General features: G+C 41.4%; 1 protein-coding gene across 1 annotated transcript in view; it reads left to right on the top strand.

Annotated features, from left to right (window-relative positions):
- SLC15A2 (solute carrier family 15 member 2) overlaps window positions 1-24,270 on the top strand; it is a 124,299-nt gene that overhangs the window by 72,758 nt on the left and 27,271 nt on the right. Inside the window, 9 exon segments of the mRNA XM_032216114.1 lie at window positions 1,133-1,222; window positions 2,785-2,829; window positions 6,176-6,208; window positions 7,923-8,011; window positions 17,383-17,464; window positions 17,883-18,008; window positions 19,985-20,083; window positions 20,085-20,150; window positions 22,275-22,321. Coding sequence (XP_032072005.1) covers window positions 1,133-1,222; window positions 2,785-2,829; window positions 6,176-6,208; window positions 7,923-8,011; window positions 17,383-17,464; window positions 17,883-18,008; window positions 19,985-20,083; window positions 20,085-20,150; window positions 22,275-22,321 — 677 coding nt within the window.

Genomic DNA, 24,270 nt, shown 5'->3' with positions numbered 1-24,270 from the left:
TGCCCAGTGACTGGAGACCAGTTTCCTATTCTCTATGATAGCTTCTTACTCATACCTACGCAAATGTGTACTCTCTCTATCTCTCTCTCTCTCCCCTCTCTCTCTCTCTCTCTCACACACACACAGTTTCATCACTAGCATACACACAACCATATTACTCACCCTCTTAAATTCTTTTTTGAGACTGATGGTCAGATGAAGTTTCACTTTTCAGTTACTTAAAGATGGTTACAAATTAAGGAACTAAAGTTTAGTAAGGGATTACAAATTTTAGCATTCTAATCCCAGGCAAGAGCAAGGAGAGAAAGAAATGGGATGTGGGAAAATATCTCTAACAAAGTTTCCAAGCTGAAATAGCTTCCTTTCTTCCGATTTTATTTATTCATTTATTCAATCGCTAAGGCTGCCCATTTGTTAAACCATGCCGAGTAGCTTATAAAATGATTATAACATCATCAAAGTTTGGAAAAAGAAAAGGAAAAATCAAATCAGTCACAACAATAAAAACACTACACTAGAGGAAAATAGCTTCCAGAAGTCTCACCGTTTAATCTAGAATAACAGAGTTGAAAGGGACCTTGGAGGTCTTCTAGTCCAATCCCCTACTTACGCAGAAAACCCTACACCACTTCAGACAAATGGTTTATTGTATCACACCCACCCCCAATCTCTCAGAGGCAAGGCCAAGTAGAGAAGGAAGGCCAAAGAAAGTGGAAACACATTGGCTGATTTATCCCCCCCCCCAAGATCAAAAGCCTTCCTCTCTTATTCTGCATGTCTCCCTTTTCAAAATGTCTTTGGGAGTTACAACACCTTGTAATTCATGCCATATTAGTGTACAGAAGTTAATTCCAGAATAAATGTGTGATGTCTTTACAGGTTGCCATAAGTACTTCTTGGAAGTATTTTAATTCATCCAGCTTTCTGTATATTCATATTGCTTATGCTAGAATTGTTCCCACTTAAGATGACTATGCTGTTATGCAGATGCAGTTATTCAACACTGGTCTGCATGTGCTGACACCTTCCTCTTTTTTTGTCATTCAACTTCTGTGTCTTGTACCTCAACATCCAAACAGACTTTGAACACCAAGCTACATTATTTATGATGTATTTGTGTTTCCTTCCATAGAACCAGTTGATCACTGAAGTAAAAATGGTGACACGGGTCCTTTTCCTCTTTCTCCCATTACCAATGTTCTGGGCACTCTTTGATCAACAGGTAATACACATCTATACTAAGCAACATTTTACACATTACCTCTGATTTTTGAAACTCAAAAGCTGGGTACATCCTATTATGCTGTACCACAGTGCACTAAATTGGATTATGTTTTTCATACTTCAATGTGTTGTGGGAATCCGGACATCTTAGTGTGCTGTATGAACTGGTCATCATTTTAAAGCATTCAGTGGGTTATTTATTTCTTTGTAGCAGCAACTATGTTTTCTTAATTCAGCTTTAAGTTTTCAGAGTTACCTGAATCCAACTAGTAAATTACTATCATGGCTGACTTCCACTAAAACATATATCTGTGTCAGTAGCATTGAGATTCTTTGTTTTATTGGAAGATTTATTTTAATTTTGAAGGACAGTTGCCATGGAGCTGACCATTTAATTCAAACAATGTAAATGTCCACACTAATCCTTATGATGGGCATGAAAGCCAGCTAAGTGACTTTGGGCCAGTTACTCTTTCTCAACTTCACTCACCTCACATGGTAGTGGTTGTGTGGAAAATATAAGGAGGAAAGGTGTATTGGCTATGTTCACCACCTTGAGTTATTTATAAAAATATTAAAGGCAGGATACAAAAAATTAATGGAGAAATGTAAATATATCCTTTACATTAAATGTATTTATTAGATTGATTCAGAAAGAGAATTGCACTTATTGCTGCTCCCATATCACTAATTTTTGCCCTGATGATAGATTAAAATTGATTTCATCTTCAAACTAAGAATCATTTTCTGTTAGCAAATTATGTACACAGTACTTCTATGAAAGATAGTACATGAACATGTGAACACTGATAACCAAATAATGCCATGGCCAAAAAATTAAAAGAGAAATAAATGATCAAAGAACCAATCTAGTTAATTGAGACAGAAAAGCATTGGCCTGTATAAGTAACTTTAATTCCTAATTATTGCATCTATATCAAGAATTGGGTAATGTGTGAAAAATACTGTTCTTCCATTATCTATTGTGTAAAGGTTGGTCGTATAGATAAAGAGAGAATGTATAATATTTTAGCTGTTTGCAATAACTCTTTCAGATAAAGATGTGAATTTAAGATATATTTTCATGTTCAAATATGATGTAGAAAAACTATCATTTTAAAGATATTTTAATTACTTTTATTAGCTTAGCATTTTTAAATATATTTAAAATTCTGTTTATATATATTTTTATCACAGCAAACAGGAAAATTGAAGATACAGAAAAAGACAGCGATAAATTCTTCTTAATCATACTCATTAATTCAATAAAACTCACTTAAAATTTAAAAACCACATTGAAAATGCATTCTTTTGACATGTTATTTTAACAAGTAACTCAGAAATCTACTACTTATACATTTATCCATTACTATTTATTCTTTCTAGTCATAAAAGCAATTATGTGTAATCTCAGGTAGGTCTCCTACAGTTCATGGTGTTTCATGAATAGAATAGATATTTGAGATAGGGTTCATACTGGCCACTGCCAGTAATTATGAATTATGGAAGTTTGTAGACCAGAAATTTGCAACAGCTTTTATTTTCCTTTCCCCTCCATAGGGTTCCAGGTGGACTGTACAAGCAACTAAAATGAATGCTGACTTTGTAAGTGGTATTTCTTGCTTTAAACTTTTAAGCAAAAGTAGTTGTACAAAATAAAGCAATATAACATGAAACAGGAGACAAAGGATATTCCAAGATTTATAATATGTCTCGGCTTAGTTGGATCCCAAGATTTCTTAAAACACAATTATGGATGTTACAGTTGCATCATCATCATCATCATCATCATCCTTACAGTTATTGTTATTATCACTATTAGCAAATCATTAAATTTAGCTTGAGCAAAAACTGTAGCCCAATGACAATAGGTCACTTTCAACACATATATTTCAAGATGTCCCTAGTTCCTTAGTTCCCACTAAGAAAAGAATATCAATTAATGGAACTATTAGTAAGCTATTATTGACTCATACTAGCCTAACGTTTTCAATTATTCTTTCAGAATAATCATTCTGAAAGAAAAATTGGTTCTATAGTCCTTCTTGCCAGCATTGGATTTGAATTTGAATTTGAATTTACTTTATTTGTATGCCGCCCTTTTCCCTGAGGGGACTCAGGGCGGCTCACAATTCAAGGGAGAGGGGGGAAAAACAAACAAAGTTACAGAACAAAAAGACCATACACAGCTAAAAACACAACAATCATACCATTCGGAGTGGGGCTGCAAGTCTTTAGCCCCAAGCCTGTCGGAACAGCCAGGTTTTAAGGGCTGTGCGGAAGGCCTGGAGGGTGGTGAGGGTACGAATCTCCATGGGGAGTTCGTTCCACAGGGTCGGAGCAGCCACAGAGAAGGCCCTCCTCCGGGTAGTCACCAGTCGGCACTGGGCGGCTGATGGAATTCGGAGGAGGCCTAGTCTGTGGGATCTTATTGGTCTAGTGGAGGTAATTGGCAGCAGGCGGTCTCTCAAGTATCCAGATCCAATACCATGAAGGGCTTTGTAGGTGACAACTAGCACCTTGAAGCGAATCCGGAGATCAACAGGCAGCCAGTGCAGCTCGCGGAGGATAGGTGTTACGTGGGTGAAACAAGGCGCACCCACGATCGCTCGCGCGGCTGCATTCTGGACAAGCTGAAGTCGCCGAATACTCTTCAAGGGCAGCCCCATGTAGAGCACGTTGCAGTACTCCAGCCTAGAGGTCACAAGGGCACGAGTGACTGTTGTGAGAGCCTCCCGGTTCAGGTAGGGACGCAACTGGTGTACCAGACGAACCTGGGCAAATGCCCCCCTGGTCACAGCTGACAAATGGTGTTCAAAAGTCAGCTGTGGGTCCAGGAGGACTCCCAAGTTGCGGACCCTATCTGAGGGGCGTACAATTTGACCCCCCAGCCTGAGAGATGGAACACTTGGCCAATTAGTGGGAGGGAAGCACAGCAGCCACTCGGTCTTATCTGGATTGAGAACAAGCTTGTTAACCCCCATCCAGTCCCTAACAGCCTCCAGGCCCTGGCTCATCACGTCCATCGCTTCATTGAGTTGGCACGGGGCGGACAGATACAGCTGTGTATCGTCCGCATACTGGTGATATTTTATCCCGTGCTGTCGAATGATCTCACCCAGCGGTTTCATGTAGATATTAAAGAGGAGGGGGGACAGGACCGAACCCTGCGGCACCCCATATGTTAGGGGCCTAGGGGTCGATCTCTGCCCTCCAACTAACACTGACTGCGACCTGTCCGAGAGGTAAGAGGAGAACCATTGTAAGACAGTGCCTCCCACCCCCACCTCCCGCAGTCATCGCAGAAGGATACCATGGTCGATGGTATCGAAAGCCGCAGAGAGGTCAAGGAGTACTAGGATGGAGGCATGATCTCCATCCCTGGCTCTCCAGAGATCATCGATCAACGCGACCAAAGCGGTTTCCGTGCTGTAGCCAGGCCTGAAACCAGACTGGAAGGGATCTAGATAACTGGTTTCCTCCAAGGACCGCTGGAGCTGAAAGGCCACCACCTTCCCAACAACCTTCCCCACAAAGGGGAGGTTGGAGACTGGACGCTAGTTGTTTAGGACGGCTGGATCCAAAGATGGTTTCTTCAGGAGGGGTCTCACCACCGCCGCCTTTAATGGAGATTTAGAATATAGAATCCCTTACTTCTGGGGTATATTAGATTAGATAAGGCTGGATCATTGTATGGACTTAATCTAAAAAAAACATGTTATGTCTTCAGGTTTATATTCATTTCTTCATGGAATTATAGATTTGTTATAGCTATAATATTCTGATGTGATCAGTTAAATTGAGAAGTGCCTTGAATTTCATAGCTAAGTGGGAATCTGAATAATTTTCTCCTCAATGTACAGGTAGTCCTCAACTTACAAAAGTTTGTATAGTGATCATTCAAAGTTATAACTGCACTGAAAAAAGTGGCCTATGACCATTTTTCACACTTATGGCCATTATAGCATCCCAATGGTTACATGATCAAAATTCAGGTGCTTGGCAACTGATTTGTATTTATGATGGTTGCAGTGTGCCAGGGTCACATGATTCCCTTTTGTGAGTTCTGACAACCAGATTCACTTAACAACCATGATGCTAACTTAACAACAACAGTGATTCACTTAACAAATGTGGCAAGAAAAGTCCTAAAATGGGGCAAAACTCACTTAACAGATATAAATTTTGGGCTCAATTATGGTTGTAATACCTATATTATCTTCCCTAATTCTCAGAGAAACAATGTTAGAAAGAGAAAGATGTTGATTGTTGGGGATACCTACATGTGAATGAATGATTTTTCTTTTCTGTGGATATATGGGATCATCAGCTATAATCTTAGTGTGAGAATGAGCTGATTGCTTCTGTACTAAAAGAGACATGAAAGGCTTGTAATTTATAAGAAAGATTTGAATTGAGCTCTGGAAGAATCATGAATAGCTCACTCATATCAAGTCCCCTGTCCCTAAGATAATTTTCTATTCACTAGCTCACATCCAGATTACAAAGACAACACAACTCAGGATATTAGACAAGCAAGATTCAGGTCAATGTCCCTATGGAACAATATTGAAGCATCACATCAGTGCTCATTATGCACCATGTCATTCAGAACAGAATGGAGACCTGTTTTTAAAACAAGCATTGCTTCTCTGTGATTAACAACAACAACAACAACAACAACAACAACACTGTTTAGAGATATAATTACTAAAGAAATAATATGTTCTGCCATGAGATCTCCATTATATCCTGCCAGAGATTTGCTTCAAAAGCATTGGTCTTTTCAGTCAATGAGAAAGTGAACTCAAGCATAAAAATAAATCTTTAGCTATAGAGGGAACGCTTAAGTCCTCCACCTCCCATCCTATATGTTAGTAACTTGCATCAATAATGCCAGTTCTGCCATTGTTGCCTTTATTAACTCTTTTCCTATGTTGTTGTCTTCTAGGAAGGATTTGTCCTTCAACCTGACCAAATGCAGGTAAGCTGAAGCTGTAAGCTGTCTGTTCTCCCACTGAATTCTCTGATAACATTGCAATGATTTCATGGGGAAAAAATATCTGGGGGTGGGGTGGGGGAAGGAGTACACCCTTACAGACTGTATCCTGGAATTCAGTCACCGACCATTGGGAATGGTATGACAACTGTAGATAATCATAAATTACGGTTATGAAAAGATGTTTTCAAAATTGCATTATCCCATTCATTTTCCTTAATGAACATGTTGCCATTTTGTTTTTGTTTTTACCTTGTCATTCTTCTAAACTGGGGTTTCTTAAAGTGTGGTCCTAGCACCTCTCAGTGTGCCCCAGGACTCACAGGGGTCTGTGAAATAAACATTATTTGCCAACCCATGGCAAATAATACAATATCAAAACCCCGTCAAACAATCTGAAAAGCAATAGTTAAGAGCAAATGTGCCCACGTTGCTGTTTGGGGTGATTCTAGGTGGCCTACATTGTATAATAAAAATAGAGATATAAAAATCATTATAAATATAAAAACCAATTAAAATTACAAAATATTAAATACATAGTAAAAAAATAATGAATTTAGAGCAGAGTTTAATATGATAAATACTGAAAACTATAACCCACAGAAACAAAGGCTCTTTTTGGATATTTCATAATTTTTAAAAGTGGGATGGAGTACTGAAGCACTATTCTAACCACTATTCTAAAGCACTATTCTAAACCACTATTCTAAAGCACTATTCTATTCTAAGAAAATGGAAGTGGATCAATGATATCTCCAAATACCCTAGATTTATACATAATTCATGGGATGCTGTAAAAACAATGACAATTACACAACTCTGACAGATGATCATCTAGCATCTGTGTGAGGATCTCTGGTGAAGGAGAACTTATCACATTGCATGGCAGCTTGTTCTACTGACTTGTTCCTCTAGTTTATACCATCAGGAAGTTTCTCTTTGTTTTACTCTAAACCAGGAGAATATAGGTTTAAATTAGGAGTTGTGAATGTGAGTTTAAACAACTTGCCTATATTTTTCCTATTCGTGTCAGAAAATCAGTAATTTATATTGAATATGATATTGAGATATGGCTATATACAAGTGAGCATGTATCAAAGGAGTTCTTGATAAAGGTCTACGAATTATGGAATTCTGATGGATCTTAATTTAGTTAATATTTAGCCTTAGTTAAGTATCACTCAAGAGAACAAGTGTGATGTAGTGATTAAGGCACCAAGACTTACTTGGGGACAGGTCCTCATTGAGAAAATTGCCAATAATTGAAAGTGCTTTGATAGTAAATTATCTACATCTGTCTGTCTGTCTGTCTGTCTGTCTGTCTGTCTGTCTCAGCAAACTGGATTTGAGGAGGAACAGGTTATTTGAAATCAGTGTAGGTGCTCCTAGCTGCTCTGAGTGGCTGCATGCATTTGGAATCATCTGTCCCCTTTCAAATATGGATGGCTGCACATTGCTACTGTGCATCTATATGTGTAAATTGTTTCCTCAGAATAAGTTCTCCCTGAGTCCCATAAGCACCACGGTCAGCAGGGATGGTAACACAATTTGCAAGTTGTCATTGCAATTCGACCCCCTCCCTTTTTTTACATGTGTCAAGGTTCCCTAATATCTGTTGCCAGTGAGTTTTATTCCCTACTAAATTACTTTAGGATTGTAATGGCAAACTAATAACCTCCTGCAATTTTTGATATTCCAGTTCTTAAATCCTCTCTTGATCCTTGTCTTCATTCCTGTCTTTGATTTTGGATTATATCCCTTGGTAAACCTGTGCAGACTTAATTTCACGTAAGTACCTAAGGGGAAAAATTTTTATTTGATTCAGCCCAGAGGGGGTATTCAGGAAGTTCTGACCAGTTCTGGAGAACTGGTAGGATAAATTTTGAGTAGTTCGGAGAATTGGTAAATACCACCACTGACTGGCCCCACCCCCATCTATTCTCTGCTTCCCAAGTCCCAGTTGATCGGGAGGGAATGTGGATTTTGCAGTATCCTTCCCCTGGAGTGGGGTGGGAATGGAGATTTTATGGTATCCTTCCCTGGAGTGGGGTGGGACTGTAGATTTTACAGTATCCTTCCCCTGTCACGCCCACTAAGTCACAACCACCAAGCCATGCCCACAGAACCAGTAGTAAAAAAATTTGAATCCCACCACTGGTTCAGCCGATGCCCTCTGAACATATTGGATTACAGGTTCTATCATCCCCAGCAAAAACATGGCCCCAATTGGTTACTGTTGAAGAGATCTTGTCCAATCCAATGAGGCTTCCAGACTGGGGAGGGTAGAGTAGTGTCTCCTTTCTTAAAACATAGAGAGCAAATTCACGCATACTTGTACATTGTGAATATTCTAAACTTATTAGTTATCAAACCGGAATGTATAAGAAGCAGAACGAGAATATACTTTTAACTTCTGCAAGGTTTATGTACAGCTTCTCCACAATTAAAAACAAAACAAAACCAAGCAGGCTATTTTGCAGGTTTTAGATCACCAGATTCACACAATCTGCCAAGAGAAGATGATTTGCTTATTTTACAAAAATATTATATTATGCTTTGTAAACAATGGTGAGTGGCTTCTGTATGCTATGTGAACCTATCAGGGGTGGGTTCCTGCCAATTCTAACCTCTTCTATAGAAGAGGTTCCACAAATTTACAGTGCCATTTAGAACCGGTTTCAGCTCCCTCCCCCCGCTCATCCACACATCATCAAGATGAAGAGTCAGAGGAGGAATTCTGGGAGTTGAAGTCCACAAGTCTTAAAGTTGTCAAGTGTCGGCCTCTGTTTTGCTGCTTGCTTTTCGGCTGCCATTGAAACAGGGAGGGAGGGCGGGCATAGTAATTGGGTGAGGGAAATAATCTGTGCAGGAGGACTGTTAATTGAGAGTTGTTCTCACTATTTGTTTGCGCATGTGAAGAGGGGAAGTTTCCCGCCATGGCCAACTGTCTGGCATACCAACCTGATGATGATTTTTGAAGATGTCTCCCACCTGACAGCCAGGGAGATATATGATTGGACTATGGATTGGGGTACCAGGGGGAGGGGAATGAATCATGTATTGATATCTCATCTCATGCTTTCGCACCTTTTGCTCAGATCCAGCTTTGTGTAGCTTCTAATGACTTATAATCAGTAAAAGTACTCTTAATTCCACAAAATGGAGTTGAGTGGTTTCTTTCTTGGTTATTAAGTGAAGGAGTCATGACATTAAGCTGGATCTCACCTCGCACCCATCCCGGAGCTGACACCTTCCGAGGGGGGTGCACCCAAAACCTGAAGGATGTCCCACCAAGGTAGTGATCAAAAGGAAGATATGGGAGCAGCTGCATGCCCTTCGGAGACGGAGGCTGACCTGCAGTTGGAAGAACGATCTGTTCGACCCAGGTGGACTTTGGGAGTGGGATGGAAAGAGGATTCTGAAGAACCTTTGACTAGGATTACTATGAGGAGACCCAGAAAACCAGTGGCTGACTGGTGAGATCCCGAGGAGGAAAATCTTATGATGTCCCAAGCCATGAAACTTTTCGAAGGGGCATGGGAGTGACACTGGGTTCGTGAGAGAGAAATGGAGAGAGAAATTGAGACAGAGACAGAGAAAAGATATATCTTGCCTGACCTGAGAGAGACTGGAGGGGCCGAAGGGGGAGTTGAACAAGATGACTCAGCGCCAACCCCGATCACTGCAGCTAGAAACATTCCAAGAGGGGGGGGGCGCAAAAGCCAAATGCCTAAGGTTCCTCCTTCAAGTGTAATATATGGAGGAGACCCAAAAGAGCTAGGTCTTTTCCTTGTTCAAGCATGGAACTACATGCAAATGTATGGTGATGAACTGGGTTCTGATGAAGTCAAGGTAAAGGTTATTATGATGGCTTTGGAAAAAAAGGCGGCAGATTGGATGGTGGGGTTGCACAACGCTGATTCCCCACTTTTGAGAGACTTTAATGGGTTTATGGCCGCTTTGAGGAAACACTTTGATGATCCCCTCACAGAGCGAAGACTCTTACCCAGCGGAAACGGCCAGTAGTTGATTATGTACAAGAATTTCGGGAGCTGTCAGCTTTTATGAGGGGATGGTCTGAAGAAGCACTGTTAGACCATTTCGCTGATGGGTTAAACAAAGAGATTTACCAGCATTGTGTGAATAGGAAACCTCCCTGTAGATTGCAGCCCTGGTATGAAGCGGCCACTGATGTAGAAATTGACCTGGCCAGGCTGAATTACCAAGGGGAATGTGAGGGCGGAAAATCCCCCCTGCCAACCCCCCCCCCAGGAGTCCCAAAAGGAGGGAAAGGGGGATCTGCAAGCAAGCCAAAACCCTTCGTGTGTTTCCGCTGTGGGAAGGAGGGGCATCGTGCCGTTAATTGCCTAGTCAAGATGACCCAAAAGCCTTCCCCCACTCGGAGAGAGAAGAGGCTGGAAAAACCTCCAGGCAAGAGAAAAGAACTTGCCTTGAAAGGGGAGGAAACTTCTCAGCGTTTCAACCCTGTGGAAGGAGGGGAGGAAACCCCCAGTTCTTCGGAAGGAAGTGACTCAGATGATGAACACTGGGTAAGTTCCCATTCGGGACCCATGACTATTCCAGTTGAGCTTAGAGTGCCCTCTTCTGGCGCACGAGAGAAAATTCTAGCTCTTTTAGATTCCGGTTGTACACAATGCATTATGAGCCCGGAAATAGTAGAGAGATTGGGATTGAAGCTAAAAACTTTGAAAATCCCAATCACTTTTTGCCAACTGGATAGCTCTATTGCGGGAGGGAGCCCTGCTCACTTTGTTACTGAGCCTATTGAAATGTGGATGGGAACCCACCAAGAAACAATAAGTTTTATTGCAGCTCCAGGAATGGACTGACCCCTTATATTGGGATTGCCCTGGCTACGTAGATGGAACCCACACATAAATTGGAGGAAGGGTTGGTTACGCATCCAGTCTGCTACACCCCTGAAAAGGAAGAAGGGGTTCCAGAACCAAATAAGTCAGACCCCAATCTAGCAGCCAGAGGACAAGAAAAAATTGAAGGGGAGGAGAAAATCCCAAAAGAATACTGGGACCTGAAAGATGTTTTCAGTGAAAAATCTTTAGATAAGTTACCCCCACATAGACCCACCGATTGCAGCATTGACATTCTCCCTGGAGTAAAACTCCCTAAGCCTCTGATTTACTCAATGACCCCTAGGGAAATGGACGAAATGAGAAAATTCATTGACAAAAATTTTGAAAGGGGTTTCATTGAACCAGCTAGACCCCGAGTGGCTGCTCCAGTCTTATTCAGAGAAAAGAAAGATGGTTCCTTTCATTTGTGTGTGAATTTTAAAAACCTGAATGGGGTATGTGTCCAAAATCTCTACCCTTTACCATTAATAAAGGACATACTGGCCCAGCTGGGTAAAGGGAGGATTTTCACAAAGTTAGATCTATGAGAGGCCTACTACCAGGTCAGAATTAGAGAGGGGGATGAGTGGAAAACTGCGTTTAATTGCCCTCTTGGTTGTTTTCAATTTCGAGTTATGCCATTTGGACTGCAGGGGGCGCCAGCTGTTTTCATGCAATTAATTAATGAGGTTTTACATGATCACCTTTACAAAGGCGTGATGGTCTATTTGGATGATATCCTTATTTACACGGAAACACGTGAAGAACATGTGAAGCTGGTTCGCACAGTACTCAAAAAGCTTCGTGCAGGGGAACTGTATGCTAAATTATCTAAATGCGAATTTCATCAGGATATAGCATCTCCCATGAAGGAATAGAAATGGACCCAGCAAAGGTCTAGGCCAGTGATGGCGAACCTATGACACGCGTGTCAGTGCTGACACGCGTAGCCATTTCGGGTGACACGCACATGCTCCCCAAACTTGTTTCAGCGGCAGCTCTCAGCCTGGGCGGCAGCGTCACGCAGGCTGTGGAAGGAGGAGGAGGAGGAGGAGGGAACCAACCAAAGAGAGGCTTTTACCGGGTCTGCGCCCCACAGCCAGGATCGTCCTTGCGCCTCAAGCCGCGTTTCTTCCTGCAAAGCCCTTCGGGCAACCCGAGAGTTCTGCTTGACGCCAGAAGGGCTTTGCAGGAAGAAACGCGGCTTGAGGCGCCAGGACGGTCCTGGCTGTGGGGCGCAGACTCGGTAAAAGCCTCTCTTTGGTTGGTTCCCTCCTCCTCCTCCTCCTCCTCCTCCTCCTCCTCCTCCTCCTCCTTCCACAGCCTGCGTGACGCTGCCGCCCAGGCTGAGAGCTGCCGCTGCCGCTGCTGCACAACTGAGGGAGGGAGAGGGAAAGCAGAGGTAGCCTCAAATTCCACCGTTGGGACAGGGGAAAGGGCTTGTCCCTCAAGAGTGGGGGGGGATAGAGGTGGGAAGAAGGGGCCCGGCCTGTCCCCAGCGCCCCCCACAGACGGATTACGGATCGAACGCTTCTCTCTCTGCAGCCTTTTTCTGCAAGTCCCAGCTACTCAGCGGGGCGTCATCATTTCCGGGGGGTTGCAGTTTTCCAGCTCAGATATCAGGATCCGCTGGGATTAAGTGGGAGAAAACGCCGCTGGCCGAGCGGAACAAACACATCCAAAGGTTAATCTTATTTACGAAAACACAACTTCCAAAAGTCGATCGTGGCCTCCGTCAAGAAGCTCTTCCCCCACCCCCCACCCATTCTGGGGTCTTGGTGTCCCTCGGCTAAGATCCACCCCGGAAAGCAGAACGGGGGCAGCCCTCCTGTAATTCTGGCTGGGTTAAAGAGCAGGGATGGAGGAGCCATATCACACCTTCATTCAAAGGGTGGGGAGGGGGAGGCCCGATAAAGTCCTTCCCTTGGGGTGTCTGAAGTCCCAGCTGAAGCAGCCGAAGGAAAAAGGATAAGCATCCCTCGCTGCCCAATGGCGCTTGGGGTAACCCCGCTGGGCAGAGCCAGTCGAGGCTCATCCTGCAAATGAGGGTTTCCTTTGGGGAGGGCCAGGTGGTTTCAAGCACCCCAAACAGCCAATCTCTCTCTCTCCGTCCCCCTTCCTTTGCTCCTGGGGCTGCAGAACTTTCCATGGGCTCAACAGTAATTGAGTAAAATTCTAAGCCACTGCAGTAGCTGCTTTTTGGTTTTATTTTTTTTTATATTTATCAGTCTCTCTTTTAGTTGAAGAGTTGAAGTCCACAAGGCTTAAAGCTGTCAGGTTTGAAGACCCCTGGGGTTTTTTTCCTAAAGGGTTAGGGGTGCAAGGTTCTTGTAACTTGACAGCTTTAAGACTTGCACGCTTCAATGCCAGAGTTTCTGAGCCAACATTTTGGTTGCTAAGCAGGACCGTTGGTAAGTGATACTGATAATAATATCAAGGGCAACATACGAAATCGACTGATGAACAAAGAAGTTACTAAGCAGTTATGTTAAATAATTTGTTTTTGGTTTATTAAATACAATTATATTGCAATTATATATTTTTGTAGTTTAAACTATAAATTGCGCAAAATTATGTTTTTGTCGAAGTGACACACAACGCGAGTTATGCTCGATTTTTTGCCGATTTTTGACACACCACGCCAAAAAGGTTGCCCATCACTGGTCTAGGCAGTCACCGAATGGGCAGCCCCCCACACATGCAAACAATTGCAAAGTTTCTTAGGTTTTGCTAATTTCTATCGTCAATTTATTCCTTCTTTTGCCAAGATTGCCCTGCCTATTACAAACCTCCTAAAATCAAAGGGGGAGGCAAAACCCAGACCGGGTAAACCCTTGAACTGAACTATGGAATGCCAAGCTGCGTTCGAGAAATTAAAACGCCTTTTTGCAGCTGAACCAGTTCTGAAACACCCAGACATGGATTCACCTTCTGTGGTCCAGGCAGATGCTAGTGATGTTGCAGTGGTGGGCAGTGCTACTTCAGACGAATGCACATGGGAAGTTGCAACCCTGCGCTTATACCTCTCGAAAACTAACGGAGACTGAGAGACGATGGGCTATTTGGGAAAAGGAGGCTTTTGCTGTCAGATGGGCCCTGATGACATGGTGACATTTTTTGGAGGGGGCAAAACACCCTTTTGAGGTGTGGACTGATCACAAAAACTTAGAGGCATTAAAAAAAAACCGAAAACTTTCCCCCCAAACAAATGAGATGGGCACAACACTTCAATAGATTCAATTTCACTTTGAAATATATCCCAGGAGGGGGGGAAATTATGGCTGATGCTTTGTCCAGACTTCTTCAATATAACAGTTCAAAGCTTAGTGTTGTCCAACCTGTCATGCCAATGAGAAGCCTCGCCGCTCCAGTTGTCACCAGAAGCCAAACCACTTCCAATTTGGAAGTCACACAAGACTCAAGGAAGCCCTTGAGGTTGATGAATGGTTTCACCAACATACAGATGAATGCACCTTGAAGGATGGCCTGGCTTGGATTGGAGCTAAATTCTATGTTCCCACAACTTTTAGAGCCATAGTCCTTCAACGTGCTCACGACTCATGCATGGCTGGACATTTTGGTTTTGTAAAAACCCTACATCTCATCAAAAGACAATTTTGGTGGCCCTCATTAAAGAGAGACATTGAATCTTATGTAGCTAGTTGCCCCACTTGTGCTGCGGCAAAACAACCACCAGGAAAGCCTCAAGGATTGCTCCAAGCAGTGGCCCGTCCTGAGGCACCATGGAAGGAGATCTCTATGGATTTCATTGTTGAATTACCAGAAAGTCAAGGAAATACGGTGATTTGGGTGGTTACCAATTTGTTCTCCAAGCAGGTTCATTTTGTTCCTTGTTCCAAAATCCCTTCCACTAAATCCCTAGCTAAGTTGTTCATTACACATGTCTATGGTCTACATGGGGTACCGGATCGCATCATCTCGGATAGGGGGGTCCAATTTACCTCCTTGTTTTGGAAAGAGTTTTTGAAGTTGATAGGCTCCGCCCAGGGCTTAAGCTCTGTCCACCACCCTCAAACTAATGGGGCCTGTGAGAGGACTAATTCGGTACTGGAACAGTATCTCCAATGTTTCATCAATTACCAACAGGATAATTGGGTGGAATTGTTACCTCATGCTGAGGTGGCGTATAACAACTCGGTGCACAGCAGCACGGAGTTTACGCCCTTCAAAGTGGTGTACGGACATGATTTTGTGTCTATCCCTAAAATACCTCAAGAGAAACCGCAAGTACTGTCCCTTTCCGAGTGGAGTGACCAGCTCCGGGAAATGTGGCCTTTGGCTTACCGGGCTTTGGATGCGGCACATCAAGCACATAAAAAACAAGCGAATAAAAAGAGGGCAAAGGCAAGGGAATATAAAGTTGGTGATCGTGTATATTTATCCACCAAATTTCTCCGGACCTCTCAAAAGTTTAAGAAATTGGGCCCAAAGTATGTTGGGCCGTTCTCGATTACCAAGCTCATCAACCCGGTGTCTGTACATCTGGAATTGCCTAAATATCTCAACCGTGTTTACCCAGTATTTCATGTCAATCTTCTGAAGCCTGAACACAATACTCCGTTGCGTGGTCCTTTGGCAGCTCCACCTGTCCCGCTCCTGATTGAGGGTGAACAGCATTTTGAGATTAAAGAAATGTTGGGCTCTAGGAAACTTAGAAACCGTGTTCAATATCTTGTGGCCTGGAAGCATTTCCCGCCCTCTCATGCTGAATGGGTCGATAAGTCCCATGTGCGGGCTCCTCGACTTCTCCGTAAATTCTACTCTGCCTACCCAGACAAGCCTTGACCTCGATTGATTTCTCTTTTCTTTCCCTGTCCCTTTTTTCTTCTATGTTATGTTGTTCATCTGTTTATATGTGTTCTTTCGTTTCTGCAGTAGTGATCGTCCTTTTTTTTCTGGAGGAGGGCCGGATGTCAGCCTCTGTTTTGCTGCTTGCTTTTCGGCTGCTATTGAAACGGGGAGGGAGGGCATGGTAATTGGGTGAGGGAAATAATCTGTGCAGGAGGACTGTTAATTGGGAGTTGTTCTCACCATTCGTTTGCTCATGTGAAGAGGGGGAGTTTCCCGCCATGGCCAACTGTCCAGCATACCAACCTGATGATGATTTTTGAAGATGTCTCCCACCTGACAGCCGGGGAGATATATGATTGGACTATGGATTGGGGTACCAGGGGGAGGGGAATGAATCATGTATTGATACGCTTTTGCACCTTTTGCTCAGATCCAGCTTTGCGTAGCTTCTAATTACTTATAATCAGTAAAAGTACTCTTAATTCCGCAAAATGGAGTTGAGTGGTTTCTTTCTTGGTTATTAAGTGAAGAAGTCGTGGCATCAAGTTTGAACACCACTGGGTTTTTTTTCTAAAGGGTTAGGGTGTGAGGGTCTTGTGACTTGACAGCTTTAAAACTTGCGTGCTTCAAATGCCAGAGTTTCTGAGCCAACATTTTGGTTGCTAAGCAAGAGCATTGTTAAGTGAGTTTCACCACATTTTACAAGTTGGCCATGCCCACCTAGTCACATGACTGGCAAGCCACTCCCACCTGGTCACATGGCTGGCAAGCCACTCCCACAAATCAGGCCACACCTACAGAAGAGATTCTAAAAAAATTTGAAACCCACCACTGGAACCTATCCAATTGTAGCTTAGTCAACAAATAACAAGATTAAGGAAATCATGGTTTATATGAACCCCAGTTATTCTTTTCCAACTCTGAATGCAAGCATTATTTTAATTGTCTGCACAACAGGCCAGGATATTTTTCTTCAAGGGCAGGAAGTTTTCATTAATTAAAACATCCTTTTAATATGCCCTTTACCAGTTCTGAGATATTCACCTGCAAATTCCCTCATTTGACTCTTTTCATCATGACAGAACTATTTGAAGATGTGCACTTTATTTCTAATGTCCTTTCAGCTCAATAATCCCACACATTTTTTTCTGTCTCACTTCTCACTTTGCAAGCTGGACATAGATCATCAGTTTTGCTTTCCTCCACTTCACACATTAACTAAATGCCAACTCAGTTCCCTCCTCAAAGAGCTAAGAGGAGAGTTTAATGGGAATCTTGCAAGCAGAGAGCATTCTTTAACAAAATAGCAAATCCATTTGAATAGACCTTGAATATGTTCATATATATTATAGAAACATTCATATCAAGGATTGCTGGATTCAGCTGAATCAAATGCATGTGGCTTAAGTGCTGTGATCTCAGACTTGGAGGGCAGCTGTACATTATTCTAATTAAGTTGTATTTATTTACTTTCAGGCCCATTAAAAAGATGGCAACTGGCATGATCCTGGCCAGTCTGGCATTTGCAGCTGCAGCTATTGTGGAACTCAAGATAGAGGTACGGGTAAAGTAGTGTCCATGGGCACAGTGGTGGGATTCAAATAATTTAACAATTGGTTCTTGCCCTAATTATTTTTTCCAACAACCAGTTCAGCAAACTGTTCAGAAAGTTAACAACCGGTTTTTTCCGAAGTGGTGCGAACTGACTGAATCCCACCACTGCACAGGGTCAGAGATGCAAATGTTCTACATTTATGTATCATTGGCTATTTTTCTGCTTTGCACTATGTTATTAATTGCTCATCAATGTGCTAAAAAGACAGAGGGTTCTTTATTTGGAAATGAGGTTGAAGGGTAAAGAAACTAGCATCTCTGTGGACTCTAACCAACCCAGTGAAATCTTAATCACTAATAATTTCTCCTCACATGATCATGCATTTTGTTTTGCTGTTGACACACTCTTTTCTCTTAATTAGGAAAATGCTATGCCTATTCCAGTTCCCAAAGAAAGCTACATTCAGGTCCTGAATTTAGCAGACAGCGATGTTGAACTGACCATTGAGGGATATGACTTGTTCCGGCAGCCAATTAAACCTTTTCAGGTGATCTGGAGTATTATATGTTTATTTTCTCTTTATCCCAGCAGCATCTAGTACAAATATTTTTGTTTATTTCAAAAGACAATGCCATGCAATCATTCTCAATTCTGGTTTTATTGTGATTATCGCAGGTTAGTGTTTGATGCTGTAGATCAAGGTTCCCTAAAATGACCAGTATTGACATGCAAGAATCATTGGGACTATCTAAAGGAGTCTTTAAATGCCCAGGAGTCACAAAGACCCAGTAAATGGCTCAACTGTCAATATTATTGTTACTATTGATGTTGTTGTTTGTAGTATTATTAGCAATAACAATAGCAGTTAGACTTATATACCGCTTCATAGGGCTTTCAGCCCTCTCTAAGTGGTTTACAGAGTCAGCATATTGCCCCCAACAACAATCCGGGTCCTCATTTTACCCACCTCGGAAGGATGGAAGGCTGAGTCAACCTGAGCCGGTGAGATTTGAACAGCCAAACTGCAGAACTGCAGTCAGCTGAAATAGCCTGCAGTGCTGCATTTAACCACTGCACCACCTCGGCTCTTAAAGTATTGAAGTATTATTTATTAAATTATTTTAATAAATATATGTTTGTGGGTCAATGAACAATGTGAAACTTCCTGAAGGGATCAATGAACTGAAGAGTTTGGGAAATCCTGTTCTAGATAGACTTCTTGCATAAATAGCTTCATATATGTGATTTTTGTCCTTCTCCTTCTCCTTTGATTATAATATCTGGGTGACTATTCATTTAGGTAGGAGAACAAGCAGAGTAGAATTGCCTAGAAACTGACTCCACTTCCACATTAGCAGTTGAGTCTGAAGCTGAGGTTCCTTGTCAATTGAGCTCTCCTTTCCCCCCCCTGAGGAATCATTTGGCATTGCTGACAAATTGTTGCCTTACAAGTTTCTCTTTTTCAGGATTTACCTTCTTTTCTATAAAATGCAGTTTTAGAGACAGTCAGTCCTCTGTGTGAGTGAACACTTTAAAGCTGAAGTGGACATCCCTACCAGCTTACTCTCATTACTTATATGCCTAATGCCCCATTCCTCCCCCCACCTACCTGACAAGAATCCTGATAAACAGCAGTGAACTATCCAGCATACACAAGCAGTCTTCCCTAACTCAGGGACCAATCCCTCCACTCATCATTATATTTACCAGCGTTACTGAGGAAGGAAAGGTTTTCACCTCATCTGTCCATGACCTCTGTAGCCCAGATACTGTTTTCTTTCTGCCCAGAGGGAAATAGAGAGCTTAATCAGAATTACAGCAGGGAGAAAAGCGAGGACCTCTCCTACCATCTACCTGGGATAGGCAGATCTGGATGGTTGATGATGTTACAACTATCATCGCAGGATGGAAGCTGTTCCAAGTAAAGCTGCCTTCTGCAATTGACTGATGGTGAATTTGTCAATGCCAATGATGTTCAAGTGGGTGCTCCAGTTGCTTTGGGATTGCACCCAAGGTACCTATTACTATTGGTACTATCCTTGGTTGCCTTTGCCACAGTCGTTCTATTTCTATTTGTAGGTCTTTGTATTTCATTATTGTCTCCAGTTCTTTCGCTTCTATTCTGTTGTCTCCAGGCACTGAAACATCCACTATCCAGACTTTTTTGTCTTTCTTATTGATAATTGTTACGTCTGGGATTCTATCTGGCAGGTGCCTGTCGTTCTAATTATAAAGTCACAGAGCAATTTAACTTCTTTATTTTTGATGATGATGATGATGATGATGATTAAATATGCTGTGATCTACTGAGAAATATTTATTTCATGGAAACTACAAATATAGGCCACTATCTCAGGATTCCTCATATCATCATGTACATGGGTACCGCACTGATCTAGTGAAATTCAAAACTTATTTTTAATAGAAAAATGCAAAAGTGTGTTTGAAAATTTATTCTTCATTACTAAATGAAAAAAAAACTGCACTGCAGATATAGATTAAAAACCTTTTTCTTTTGCTCAGGACCCTGCTGAATACTCCAGATTAATTCTCAATAGCGATCAACAACTTCTTCATTTTAAGATACAGCACCAAGGATTATCCTCCACATTTAATCAATTCGATCAATGAAAAGTCAGTGAACAGCTTAATTATCTACAAGAGTGGAGGAAACCTAACAATCAATATAGTAAGTTGGAAATCAAATGGGGCCAAAGTCAGATATTTGAGAATACAGGCAAATCTACTCTGTATTAATATTACCTAACTATTCATAGCAAAACCCACCAATCTTGGTGAGTAATACTTAGCTATACTAGCTTAAGTTTGGTTTATCTACTACATGATTCTAGTCTTCTAGAATTAGTCACTAGTCACTTCAAATAGTCACTAGTCTTCTAGCCTTCTAGAAAACTTTTATAAATGTTTTTCTCAGGGAGCCTGAAAAATAGTTGTGTTGTGTTTAGCATGCTGTCCATTTTCTTACAATCTTGGTTTTTTTTATTTCTAATTATTTTTAATAATTGTTTGTATTTGTTTTTGGTTGTTTGTTGTATGCCATCCCAAATCACATTTATTAGATGGGAGGCTATAAAGTACAAGTTTTTGAAGTAAACAAAGATTAAAGCATATTCAGTGTCATAAAATCCACAATATTCCTAAACAAAGATGGAGGGTTACATGAGATATTTTAGAGGAAGCTAGCACTATCTTATGATCAGACGTTTAAGTACATCTTTTACAAAAGTAGCATAATACTATCACTAAGACATAACCAATGTTCATTTGGTAGGTGAAGATAAATTATGAGTAATCTTTTTGCATTTAAAATAGTCTTAAAACTTCCAAACAGTGAGGACAATTAACCAGTGGAACAGCTTTGCCTCCAGAATTGTAGGTGCTCCATCACTGGAAATTTTTTAAGAAGAGGCTGGACAGTTACTTGTCTGAAATAGTATAGTATCTCCTGCTTGAGCAGGGGGTTAGACTAGAATATTCCAAGGTCCCTTCCAGCTCTATTCTTATTGATTGATTGATTAATTAATTAATTGTATCTTCTTTCATTTCTGAGCTACTGGACATAATTTAACTGTGAGATATGACATTGGGAAATTGAAATAAAGCCAGTTGGAGGGGGAAAGCCTAGAAAAATAATACTAATAATGTTTTCTCCAAAAGAACTTCTCAGAATTGCAAAAAAATCTTTAAATTGGTGAAGCAATATAACCAATATAGGCAATATTAGTGATATGTTTGTTTATTAATATTCTTACTAGAAATTCCAAAAAGATCATTATCAGAATAACTAGACTTATCTTGTCAACTGAGAGTAACAAAACATCAATGCAAAGGATAGTTCTAGTTTTATAAATAAATCATCTCTTTCACAAACAGCCATATTCCTTGTATTAAAGCCAATCGTCATTTCAGCAAATTAAATACTTCTGTTCACATCCAGTTTAATTAACACTGTTGACACACGAACTTTATGTTGACAGAATAGATCAGATGATTTAAGAAAACCTTTTGCTTTTAATATATAAGCAGCAAAACAGAGCCAAAATCATGACAACAATGACAATTGAGACCGTGATGGTCCATCAGTAAGCAACGCGGCCATAAAACATGACATCATACGATACATTGCTTGCAATGGAAATTCTGGAATTTCTGACTGCAGTTTTAATGACCATGAGTCATTAAGTGAGGATGTCATGTGGTCACCATTTGTGACCCCCTGCTGCCTTCCCCATTGACACTGCTTGTAAGAAGATAGCAGAGAAGGTCGCAAATGGTGAACATGTGACCACAGGATGCTGCTACACTAAGTGTCATTCGTTCAGCCCTGTTGTAAGTTTGAATAGTCACTGACATTGTGGTTGTTAAACAGGATGACCTGGCACTGAATCATGTCAGAGGATTACCTTGTGTTACAGCTTAGAGGGTTATGGAAACTCAGCCCAACTTTTATCCGCTTTTGTCAGTATAAATAGGACTAATTCAGAACAGAGTAATACATATTGGCAGAACAAGTTCCTATTGCAGGTAGAAAGTAGAGGATTTGGGGCACATGGGAAAAGTATCTCACTTACTACATGCACTAAAGAGCCTGACAGCCTTTGATCTCTCTTACAGGTCTTTCTAATGGACCTCAAGCCACTTACAATTTGATGTAAAGCTTCTTGAAAACTTTTCTCTCCATTACTAGGTTCATATTCTGGACTCATGTTTTTCATTACGGATTCTTTGGTAGTTAAGGAAGTTTTCATCTAGGCAGAAATTGTATATTGATTTTCTCTCTCTTTGGTTTTAGATTGAGGACATGCAGAAAAAGCCATCAGAAGGAATGGCAGCAGTGAGGTGTGGACTGGCTTTGAATATTGGGGAAGGGATTTTAGATATGACGCCTCGGTTTAACAGAAATGATTTGCTCCTCTCAGTCAGAAGTTGGGCTTCATCAGTGCATTTTAAGAGACACAAAATATAATTAGGTGGTAGTTTTATTTATCATGGCTATATTCTTTGGCATAACACCCAACAAGTTGGCACAGTAAGGAAAGAATATCCTTGTGTTGCTCAAGTGCAGGCTAGGCCATCATCTGCTGGGAACGGTTTAACTTGATTCTTATAGAGGATTGGATTCAGTATCTTAGTTGAATGGCCCATCTAGAATGGCCTTCTATGTTTACGTATACAAATGGTCAAAGAGGAATCTATAACTTGCTATCTGCAGATCTTAGCAGCACAGCCAGCATGGTGAGAATTATTAAGCGCTGCAGTATAATATTTCAAGGGCCACACATTTCAAGGGCAGGAAATACAACATTGTAATGATTGCCAGCAATGCTTGAAACAGCTCTGAGTAGAGGTAGCAATATGCACTGAACAATCAGGGCAACAATCTGTCAAACATCTGTACAGCATGTCAATGCACTCATACCAGCTTCTATATCTATACCCTGTACCCCTTGATCAGTAGTGGGATTCAGCCAGTTTACACCACTTCAGGAGAACTGGTTGTTAACTTTCTGAGCAGTTTGGTTGAACTGATTGTGGGGGAAAAAACATTAGGACAGAGAACTGGTTGTTAAATTTAACTGGTTGTTAAATTATTTGAATCCCACCAAAGTTCTGGAGAATTTCAGGCCTTCTGGAGAAGATATTCAATAAACCAGCTTCATATCTTTGTTATAGATAATTATATAGATGCAGTTTTCATAGGTTGAACTTGGTTTTTATGTTTGAAAACAGCTATGAACCACCCCCAGCTCTGATTTTGCCACTGAACAGACAAAGTAAGAATTTAGAAGGCCACTTCAAAACTCCTATCCCATCAAAATAATACACTTTACATGCCAGTCCTAAAGAAAGAGAAACAAGAAAGCCCCGATACATCATGTGACACTGCCGTGATGAGTTGAGTTTGACACCCCTGATCTAGAGCAAGGGTATCCAATGTTCACAACTTTAAGGTCATGCTAGCTGGGAAATTCTGGGAGTTGAAGTTCACAAGTCTTAAAGTTGCCAAGATTGGAGACTGCTGATCCAGAGTCAGTTTTTCTCCAGGATCAGAATGTTATCAGCAGAAGTCCTTCCTTGAGACCTTGACCAATGACAACTAAAAGGCTTCGCAAAAGTATTTCCTGGGCATACCAAAGATTTAGAGATTCTCTGCATAATTCATTTGTGTTTAACATTATTGATGAGGACAATAACTGGGAGGAAATAACATAGGATCAGGGATTGGAGGAGGGGAAAGAGAAAGAGGAGATAATTTTATTCTCTCCCTCTCTTCTTGTAAAAAACACCCAGTAGTTTGGGGTTTTTTTTTTTTTTTTGGAAGTTCTGATCTTGAAATTTAGTTATCTATCTCAAAAGCCAAAATTGATCTAGGGAGCCATTGTCTGAATAAAAAGTGCATAAACCTTGCTTAATCCATATTTTCTTTCCATTGTTAGTCTTGACATCATTATTCTAAAATCCAGCATCCACTTCTAGATTAGCAGAGATGTCACTGTGCTACAAAATAAACAATATCTGATGTTTAGAAATGGGCAGTTCCAATTAGAAGCCATTAAGTTGTTTCTTTTTGTTTGTTTGTTTATTTTAATTGCAAAAGGAAGAACTTGCCCACAATCCGACAGAGTCCTTGGTCGCTGCTTGGAATGCTGCGGTGAATGAGGCGCTGGACCGGATTGCTACTTTGTGGCCTCTCCGCGGCAGTGGATCCAGGAGGGCACCTTGGTTACTGAGGAACTCGGGAGATGAAGCGCCAAAAGAGAGGCCTAGAGTGACGCTGGAGGGCTAGT

The sequence above is a fragment of the Thamnophis elegans genome, chromosome 1 (assembly GCF_009769535.1).
Source record: "Thamnophis elegans isolate rThaEle1 chromosome 1, rThaEle1.pri, whole genome shotgun sequence".
Lineage (NCBI taxonomy): Eukaryota > Metazoa > Chordata > Lepidosauria > Squamata > Colubridae > Thamnophis > Thamnophis elegans.
The sequence above is the reverse complement of the archived record's forward strand: the minus strand, read 5'-3'. Positions and strand labels throughout refer to the sequence as shown.